The sequence below is a fragment of the Wasmannia auropunctata genome, unplaced genomic scaffold (genome assembly GCF_000956235.1).
Source record: "Wasmannia auropunctata unplaced genomic scaffold, wasmannia.A_1.0 LD334925.1, whole genome shotgun sequence".
Taxonomy (NCBI): domain Eukaryota; kingdom Metazoa; phylum Arthropoda; class Insecta; order Hymenoptera; family Formicidae; genus Wasmannia; species Wasmannia auropunctata.
The window spans coordinates 6,956-16,712 of NW_012027965.1; the positions used below are offsets into that span (position 1 = coordinate 6,956).

The following is a 9,757-nucleotide window of genomic DNA, read 5'->3' on the forward strand; positions in this document are numbered from 1 at the left end:
ACGTACGCCGCATACTTATGGATAAATGCGTAATTAAGATAATGAAGCAGAGCACTTTGTCCCGCACGCGGTCAGCTTACGCGAAACAAGCGTAGCGGCGACGCGGGTCGGCAGCGGTGGCGACGGCGATAGAACGGTGATGCTATATGTTATAGACAATTAAATGCAAAGTCCACTTTACCTTTATATTAGCCGCGACGCCTCTTGTTCCGAAGATGATCTATCTCGTTCTCGTATCGAATTCTCTAAAATGATAAAAGAAACGCTACTAAAATAGTGAAGCGGTTTCGTCTATCCGCGCGATCGACTTCGCGACTCGTGTGTCAATAGCGCCACCGTACGCGCTGCGGCGGCGTCGGTGCAACAGTGGCGCGCGGCGCGCGGCGACGCGTCGGCGAGAGCGGAGGTAACAGGGGTGCGCGGCGACGCGCGGCGAGAGCGGCGGCAACAGTGGCGCGCGGCGACGCTACATATTTCGATTTTCGATCGAACGAGTATTGCGAAATACGCATCCGATCAATCTTGCATCTAATTAACGCGTATTATAGATTCAAACTTTGATTCAGTCGGATGCATAATCACTAATCGCAACATTCGTTCAGCCGAAAATCAAAACGTGTACACCGCCGAAGCGTCGCCCGCGCCGCGACACTTGTTTCGCATAAACTGACGCCACGCGGGACGAATTACGCGGCTTCACTATCATAGTTATGCATTTATCCATATGTACGCTGTATGTTAACGTACGCCATACGTATGGATAAATGCGTAATTAAGATAGTGAAGCGGAGCAATTTGGCCCGCACGCGGTCATCTTACGCGAAACAAGCGTCGTGGCGACGCGGGTCGGCGGCGGTGGCAACGGCGATAGTGCGGCGATGCTACATGTAAAAAAATGCAAAGTCCCACTTACCAGTTATATTAGCCGCGATGCCTCTCGTTCCAAATATGCAATTTATCTCGATTCGAGTTCTAAAATTATAAAAGAAACACTACTGAAATATTGAATGCGGATTCCTCTATCCCGCGATCAACTTAGCGTCTGCATCGCCGCACGCCAATAGCGCAATTAGCGCCACCGTACGCGCTGCGGCGGCGTCGGTGCAACAGCGGCGCGCGGCGACGCCAACGCTACATATTTCGATTTTCGATCGAACGAGTATTACGAAATACGCATCCGATCAATCTTGCATCTAATTAACGCGTAATATAGATTCGACATTCGAACTCTAGCTGATTTGATCGGATGCGTAATCGCAATACTCGTTCGGCCGAAAATCAAGACGTATATCGCCGCCGACGGGTCGCCCGCGCCGCGACGCTTGTTTCACATAAGCTGACGCCACGCAAGGACGAATTACGCCGCTTCATTATCATAATTATGCGTTTATCCATATGTACGCTGTATGTTAACGTACGCCATACGTATGGATAAATGCGTAATTAAGGTAGTGAAGCGGAGCAATTTGTCCCGCACGCGGCCAGCTTTATACGCGAAACAAGCGACGCGCCGACGCTCGACGCGGCTCACAGTTGTGGCCGATCGTGCGAGCGAATTAATTGTAATCTAATGATTTCGGATCAATTTTTAATCTTTAATCTTCAAATAAAATAAGACAAATGTTGTCTCGGGAGTAAATTTTTTCAATATGCTTAAGATTAATTAATATATATTTTGAGATAATTTATTTTAATGCTCGGGAGCATTAAAATAAAACAAGATAAAGCATTTATGATGAAACATATGAAAAGATAGCAAAAACAAAATTAATTTTTTATAAATCACATGTACCCGCATATGAATTTCCTCCTCAATACATTCATGTACATCAATTTTTTACAGCGCATAGGTTGTCGGATCGTCCCTACGTGACGCGATGCGACGCAATACTCCTCCGAACTTGCTGTGGACTCGGCGGCCGTCGGACTATTATGCGCGCGGCGCGTACGCGCCGTTTATATAGTACCCTGCCTCGCGCTCCAGCCAAGCGCTCTGATTGGAGCGCGCTAACTACTCGAGTCGAGTATATAAGCGGAACGCTACGTGACTGAATGCTCTTTACTTATCAGACTCCGACGTGGTTGCGTCGGCACTCGGCGCGCTGCGCGGCCGCATTTTACAGAAACAGACTGACGGATAATGGCAGTAATGGCACTTGCCTCTTTTTATCAACATACGCACAATGTCTAATTATAACATAAATAAATGAAAATGATATTTGATCCTTTCTCGCCTGCTTCGCAGCGTCGGAAATTATACTCAATAAAATTATATCTGCAGTGAGAACCAAGCTGCGGTGCCGTGCCCGCACCAAGCGCTCTGATTGGATGTACGCTGGCTACCGAGATGGGTATATAAGCGAAATGCTACGCATTGCAAAGCATTATGCTTGTGAGACTCCGACGTGGTCACGTCGGCACTCGGCGCGCTGCGCGGCCGTATAACGCTACAAATGCTTCGAAGCGTTTAATTGATTAATCAGAATAAAAAGAATTTTATGAACTGATCAATCAAAAAATGCTTTGAAATATTTGCAGCGTTATGAGAGATATGTTAGAATGTTAGATAGATGTTCAGTAGTAAATATCCGTGATTACATAGTTCAATGTGTACGTATTATGTATATATATATATGCATATAAATATATACATACATTGTATATGTATATATATATATATATATGCATATATAATGTAGACGCGCGCGTGGACGTGACCACCTAAAATACGGCACGTCCATTCTCAAGCTTTTCTCTCTTTTTTTAATGCGTAATTTTTCGAGAATAAAACTCCAGCAGATTCGGAAAGTGGATTTAGTACGGACACGCACCATAAATTGTGCAGAAAACTAGATTTTGCTATGTAATTTGGATCCACTTCTTCAGAGGGCGTTAGTGTTAGAGCCAAAAGACCGTCCATGTCCTCTCTCGGATCCTCTCTGCTGATATCGAGTTCATTGAACCGTTGAGGGGGTTATGTTGTCTTTTGTGGCGCGCGAGTGTCATTCAAGTTTGTTTACAAAATTTCGGTGCTGTGTGTATCCTCGCGATGCAGTTTGTTGGCGGCGAACTGGAAATGATTAATCGCCATTTATGAGCTACTCGACACATAATATACGCTTCGTACAGTAACCCTTACGTGTGGACACACGTTGCGAGGGGGGAAACCTAATCTAACCGGTACGCGGCGACGCGTCCACGGGCTGCTTCTCCGCTGTACACAAACATCAATGACATCGGAACGCGCTTTGTGAGCGCTTCGCAAATATCGCATTGGCCTGTGGTGGTCGCTCGATAATTCGCTACCGCTGGCAGGCGACTGTTTAGATGGATAATGAGCGAGTCCGATGACACGGATGTTCTCCTCCTGATCCCGCCCGATATATTCCTCGTGCCGTCTTCCGATTCCGACACCTGCTCGAACGATCGCGCCGGAACGGATTGCGGGCGGACCGGCGTTATCTCGGAGCTGGTCGGGCATATGCAATCGCTGGAGTCCCGGATCACGGCGATCGAGTCCAGAGACAGTAGCCTGGACATTTCCGTGTCCAACAGTGCTTTGCTTAACGACTCGCAGCCGGCGTACGGCGGTGCGTCCCACCCTTGCCAACGGCAGACCCTACCCAGAACTAAGTTCTCCGTAAGTCAAGGCGCCAGCCTGCAAAACTCCCCCGTCAAGTCGCGCAAATCTCTGTCCGTTCCTTCCACTCCCAATGGATACTCGTCGCAGAGCTGTACTAACTTCTTCCTGAAGGGAGACGCGAAGGCTGGGTGCCATCTCACGACAGCTGCTACCTCTAATACGACTAATACTAACACTCTCACACGGGCCAAGCATGACGCTCTAACTTCGTACTCTGACTCCTTCGTGGTGCCTCCTGCTTCCTGTGGTACTGGGCTCTCGCATGCCACTGTTATGTCCACGACGAAGGACCCTCACTTGTCTCTTCGTCCAAATGATCGTTGTACGAGTAACTTGCATGAATCCCACAACTCCTCGCATTCAACAATACCTGTGTCAAGTTCATCTAATGCATTGATAGGTCAGCTCCTGCATACCCGTTCCAGAATAGTGCAAGAGATGGAACTGTCAGAGGTTGACGAGCTGCTCCAAGAAATGGAAGCTACCGAATTGGAATTGTCTAAAAGAATAAATAACACTAGCGGATATCGCGGTGAGCTGCTTCATCCAGCGTTGTCGACACAGACTGTTAGTAATGCAAGTAGTCAAGAAAAGGAGGCGCATCGTAAATTAGATTTTCAGTCGTGGGAGAATAAAGATACTCAACTCACTGACGCTTCGTCGATCATTTCTCAAAAGAAAACGAACAATGCATTCCCAGATATCACATTGCCGTACAATGATTCATTCCATTTAAATGAGACTGACAAAATGATTTCTGGTTTTAAGACGTGGGAACGAAACGTTCAGCAGCCTGTTGTAAAACCAAATGGATACACAATAGAAAATTTAAAAAATATAGATCATCCGTTTAACGTATCGGCTACTACTGTCAATGCTAAACCAAAAGAATCGATGTCAGAATCGAACGTTCTAATGACAGATGAAACAAATACAAGCAGTATATACACTGAATCAAAATCTTCCATTGCAAATACTATGTCGCATATTAATGAGCCAGCTAAGCTTTCTGGTATGATGCCATCGAAAATTGTACAATATAGTAATACAGAACCTGTAGATCTTTGTAAAATATCACAGCACAGTGAAAATTTACACGATAAAGAGAAATCTGATTTTAATAAAACTACCGTGCACATTGGAACAAATACGGATTTTCATTTAAGGTACTCTATAAAATTTTTAATGCTCATTAATTTTTTTTATCTATGTAGAGTATAATATTACGATTGTAAAAAGAATTTTAATGCAAATTCACAGTATCATTTTATTAATGAATTATCACAAATTTATTTACAGAAAATGTCAACGACTTTTATCACTTTCGGATTTCTGGGATTCTAATCCAACTAGATCACACGAAGAAACGCTTAGGATTAAGATAGAAGAGGAGAAATTTCGTAGAGAGGTACGTTATAAAAATATAATGTAATAAAAATTATTTCGTTACATGGCATAAAAATGATTTTTTATTTTAGCATTGCGAGCATCTAATTCAAGAACTTCAGAAACGTTTGCTGGAGCAACAGGAAAAAGTGGCAGTAGCAGTTAGAGTTGACAATGAAAAAAATGTCTTGATATCGCAATTCCATACATCTTGGTCTAAATTAAAGCAACAAGTCGTAATATTGGAAGTTGAACATAAAAATTCGCAGACTAATTTGCAGAGTATCACAGAAAAGCATCAATCGGAGATTCTAGAACTTCAAACGCAAGTGAAACGGCTAGAAGGAGAGTTATCGAAAGCTTTAGACTTGGCAGCTGGATATAAGGAGAAGAGTGACATTATGATTAAAGAGAAGGTTGATCTGTTGAAAACTCATGCAGATGAATTAGATAGTTACAAATCATTGGTTCAAGAAGCAGAAAATAGATACGAGCAAATGAAGACAGAATTCAATAAGCTGTTACAGAAAAATCAACAGACTGAGGAGACATTAAGAACTGTTCAATCGGAATTGAATAAAGAACGTTTGAGGGGAGGTGAGGTGCGAAGTGAGATGGGTGTCATTCATAAAGCACTAGATGCTTGTGAAGCAGAGTTGACAGTGCTGAGACAAGAAAAAGAGAATTTGCAGCTTAAGCTTAAAGAGGAGATGAATAGGAATTCTATTTTGGAACAGAAAAATTTATCGTTGCTCGTATATGTTGACGACGCGAAGAAAGCGGAAGTAATATATTACATATGTTGAATTATTTGTTAACAGAGTTAACAAATTTATCAAATTTCATCATTTTTATTAATTATTAATTTTATATTTGTGTGTTTGTTGTTTCAGAAATTAGCTAAAGATGAAATTAAGTCTATCGCAGAACAAAAGGAAAAAATCAGAGCTGAATTACAAGAGGTTTATCAGAAACAGGTTGATGAAGTGGTAAAAGCAAAATTGCAAGAATTTCAAATGCAACTTGATAACGCCGAGTCGGAATTTTTGGAGGAATTGAAAACGAGGCAGCAAGTTATAGCTGAGTGTGCTGCCAGGAAGATAAAGGATGTTATCGATAAGTTCGTTCGCTATATACATTTTTGTAAAGCAGTGCAATAAAATGTATACGAATTAATCTTCTAAGTTATATATTGGATTTATTTTTTTAGATACCGTTTAGAAATAAACTTGCTGGAGGAAAAACACAAAGAGGAAAAACGATTGTGCGAACTGCAATTAGCTCAAGCTTTACAGAGGTCATCTATATTAGAAACGCATTTGAATTCTCAGCGCGCAACAAAATCTCAACTTGCGGAACAATTGCATTCCGTTATGCAAAAACAGTGGCAACAGGCTCTGCATATTATATCAGGTTAGTCCCAGAATGATTTCCAATTCACATACTGTTACTTGTTAATTATGATTATAGTAAATTTTACATGAATTTGAAATAATGTTATTACAGGCAGTAACATGGATATTTCCCCGATTCAAAAAATTCACGCAGACAAATATTTTGAGTCTAAAGGCCCTAAAAAGTCTGAATCAATGCCAAATTGTTACACTAAACTTTCTCAGGAATTAATGAAACACGTCACTCAACCGTTAGAGGCACACAGTTTGATCAATGCACAACCTCGTGAAGATCAAAACGAAAGCGTGACAACAATGAATTCCGTCGAAAATTTGCCATTAACCAGTAAAAATGAATCGAAGGATGATCTTCGAAAATATGTGAAAATGGTGATTAAGATATAAATAATCTTTTAGATATGTAGAACCAAATATGTAAAACGAATTTTTTACAGATTGCAGAAATGCAGCTGGCAAGAGAAGACAAAGATCCAAAACCCAGAAGTAGCATTTCGAGTCCGCCATTGGGATGCAGAGAGGTACCGCGGAAACATTACTTAAAAAAGGAATTGAGTGAGGATAGCGTCATGTGGCCGCCAAGTGACGAGGTTTGTTTATTATAATAATTAAAATTTGATAATTAAAACACATGTGTATGTATGAATAATATGTCACTTTCCCTACTAGATTATACACGATGTTAGTGATCATATATCTCTTCCGCAAAAAATGCTTACAAAAATAGATCAGTCGAAGAACAAGCCTCCTTGGAAATGACGTACAATGTATGATGATGACGTTACTGAAGGCGTAGATGAGCTCGATTACAGCAGTTTAACTCAGTACAGTGTACTTAATTAGCAGTAATAAGTTTTTTATATGGAACAAATATTAATATCTATTTTTATGTAAGAAGATTGAATAAAAAAGATTTTTTTATTCAATATATATTTACATCGATTTGCTTAAATTTATAGTAGGTTTTTCTATCCTTTTCCATCGATGAAAAAAATATAGGTATATATATTAGTATTGTTTTATTGATTTGAAATGATTGAACGATAATAATTTCTCTTGTTTTAAATCTGTAGATATAAATACGTTTATTTATTTCATGCCTTTCAGCTTTAAAAAACTTTGCAAAATTATTTTATAATTTAATAATATTATATGCATAATATTATTAATATTATATGCCGATATCGGAATAATATAAATTTGACATAATATTAATTATTTTAAAGTAAATGAACTTTAAACATTATAATTTACATTAATATTTCTAACTGTTATAAAAACATTTTGCTATTTTAAGATAATCTTCTAATCTCTTCCTTTTTTAATCTAATATTCGTTAATTCTTTTTGGTTTTACTCTCTTATAATTAATTTCAGCTGGTATCAATCTTAAATTAATACAATCTTCATATTAAATATTCTTAATACAATTTTAATATTAAGATGCTTAATACAATCTTTATATTAATATCTTTGAGCTTTTCAATTTTTACCATGACACATCAGTTTTTGCGATTTATAAATATTTAATGAGTAAGTTATGATTGTCGAGGAGAGCGCGTAGAGGAAAAGGATGTATGATAAAATAATAAACTGACGAATTGATAAGTTTATCAATGTAGCAGGTTATTCAGCGTGAATTCATTGTGGTTCTAAATTTTAGAATATAAAATGATGATCTGCTTCATTCATTTATTTATTAATTAAAAAGAACAATGATTTTTTTCTAGACAAACGTTCTCGACTTTCTGTAAAGTCCAAAAATTTTGTATAGGAGGCGTTGTAACGTACGTCTTATTAAAGAATGTATACTTTACGAAAAATATACTTGGCGCGAAAGGCTATACTCTCTAAAAGTGAATCAGTTAAATTATCACTAATTGTCAATGTATATTATTTTCCAGTGACATACTTAGAACTGTGATAAACAGTGACTATTTATCACAGTTCTAAATATGTCACTGAAAAATGATGTACACTGACAATCAGTGATGATTACACTGATTTACTCTCTTTTAGAGAGTATAATGCATCTCTTGATACAGATGTCGTAAAAGTTATATATAATCATTTAATAAACAGATTACGTAATCCAGCAATTTGCGGTCAGTGTCGATAAATGTTATTTTGATCGAACAACTCTCATCCTAGCGATAAACGTAGTGTTACAGAGAAGCATCTAAATTCTTAAACTTAGATGACCTAAATCAGATCTGAAGTCGTAAATCTTACGTCACCCTTTTTTGTCGGAGTAACGAAAAAAAGTTACGAGCTGCTTAAAATTATAGGACAACTCAATTTTCAGTTACAATATGTAAACTTTAATATTTAAAAAATTTAACCTTTTCCTATTTTTATCTAAAGCAATTATAACAAACATATTTTTTAAAAATAAATTGAAGTAATACAATTAAATGTAAAAATACATATAAAAAATAAATTTAATTATTATTAAAAAAAAGGCGCGTAACATGATCCTTAAACTCTCATATAACTTGAATTCCTTAAATTTCAATATTTAAAATATTATTATATAACTACAGCCAAATATAGTCAGATTCATCATAAACGCACGACTAAAATTTTTCGTATCGATATATATGTTGAACACGTTTGCTTCGAGTAGGTTGCTGCATATTAACATTGGTTCGAAGAAATATTCTATTACCGAATCGATTTTCAGTTGTGCATGATGAATAATAATCGATACAATACCATGTAACACATGTATATATATAGGCATAAAAAACACAAATGCATAAATAAATCAATAAATTGTTTTTATTTCCGGCTTTATTATTTCTCGAAATGTTCGCCTTAAATCGAGAACTCAATTGATTTGAATTTTGCGCACTCATCTATTGAATGGAACTAATCATGTATATGTATTATATTATTTTACGTATTAGTGAGACCACGTCGGTCATCGTATTATGATATGAATGAACATTCAATTCTTTTACAAGAGATGATACGTTCGTAAACTTCGCAATCGTGAAAGGATCGCAGAAGGATCTCGCAAGAGATCTCGTGGTCTCTCGCTGGTCCCGAGCCGGGGAATGGACAATCCGCGGAGAAAACGAGCGACTCGAGGATACAGCGAGCATGTCTCTTTAGCTATAAACGGCGATCAACGCCTACGAGTCCTCGGGGGCCCCAGTCCGGCGCCAGTTATGAGAATTGTATACGCGCGGAACAAGTTGCCGATTGAAAACGAAGGAACAGCAAGAATGCAAAGGGAGGAACGTGATAGTGGCCCACCCCCTCTTCGTTCCGTATGTAATAGTCATGAGCCGCGCGTCCGTTCTTCGTACGCT

The 9,757-nt window shown here is 38.7% G+C and overlaps 1 protein-coding gene across 4 annotated transcripts; it reads left to right on the forward strand.

The window, feature by feature from the left end:
• The first annotated feature begins 2,941 nt into the window (after positions 1-2,941).
• Positions 2,942-7,360, forward strand: LOC105457860 (myosin-6-like). 4 transcript variants are annotated; one of them, XM_011702764.1, is made up of 9 exons: positions 2,942-3,965; positions 4,044-4,809; positions 4,943-5,051; positions 5,122-5,814; positions 5,923-6,149; positions 6,240-6,442; positions 6,536-6,813; positions 6,879-7,031; positions 7,111-7,360. In XM_011702764.1, the coding sequence occupies exons 1-9, from the start codon at positions 3,335-3,337 to the stop codon at positions 7,198-7,200; spliced, it is 3,150 nt and encodes a 1,049-aa protein (XP_011701066.1). In that variant the 5' UTR covers positions 2,942-3,334; the 3' UTR covers positions 7,201-7,360. The 4 variants fall into 4 exon arrangements, with proteins under 4 accessions (XP_011701066.1, XP_011701068.1, XP_011701065.1 ...); XM_011702766.1 differs by having other exon boundaries at positions 2,942-3,180; XM_011702765.1 differs by having other exon boundaries at positions 3,558-3,640.
• Positions 7,361-9,757: the final 2,397 nt, after the last annotated feature.

Excerpts from the sequence above, each read along its gene's own strand:
- LOC105457860 (XM_011702763.1), top strand. The coding sequence starts at position 3,335 with ATGAGCGAGTCCGATGACACGGATGTTCTCCTCCTGATCCCGCCCGAT. Across the intron at positions 5,052-5,121 it reads AGGAGAAATTTCGTAGAGAG|CATTGCGAGCATCTAATTCA; the intron begins GTACGTTATAAA and ends TTTTTATTTTAG. Across the intron at positions 6,443-6,535 it reads GGCTCTGCATATTATATCAG|GCAGTAACATGGATATTTCC; the intron begins GTTAGTCCCAGA and ends ATGTTATTACAG.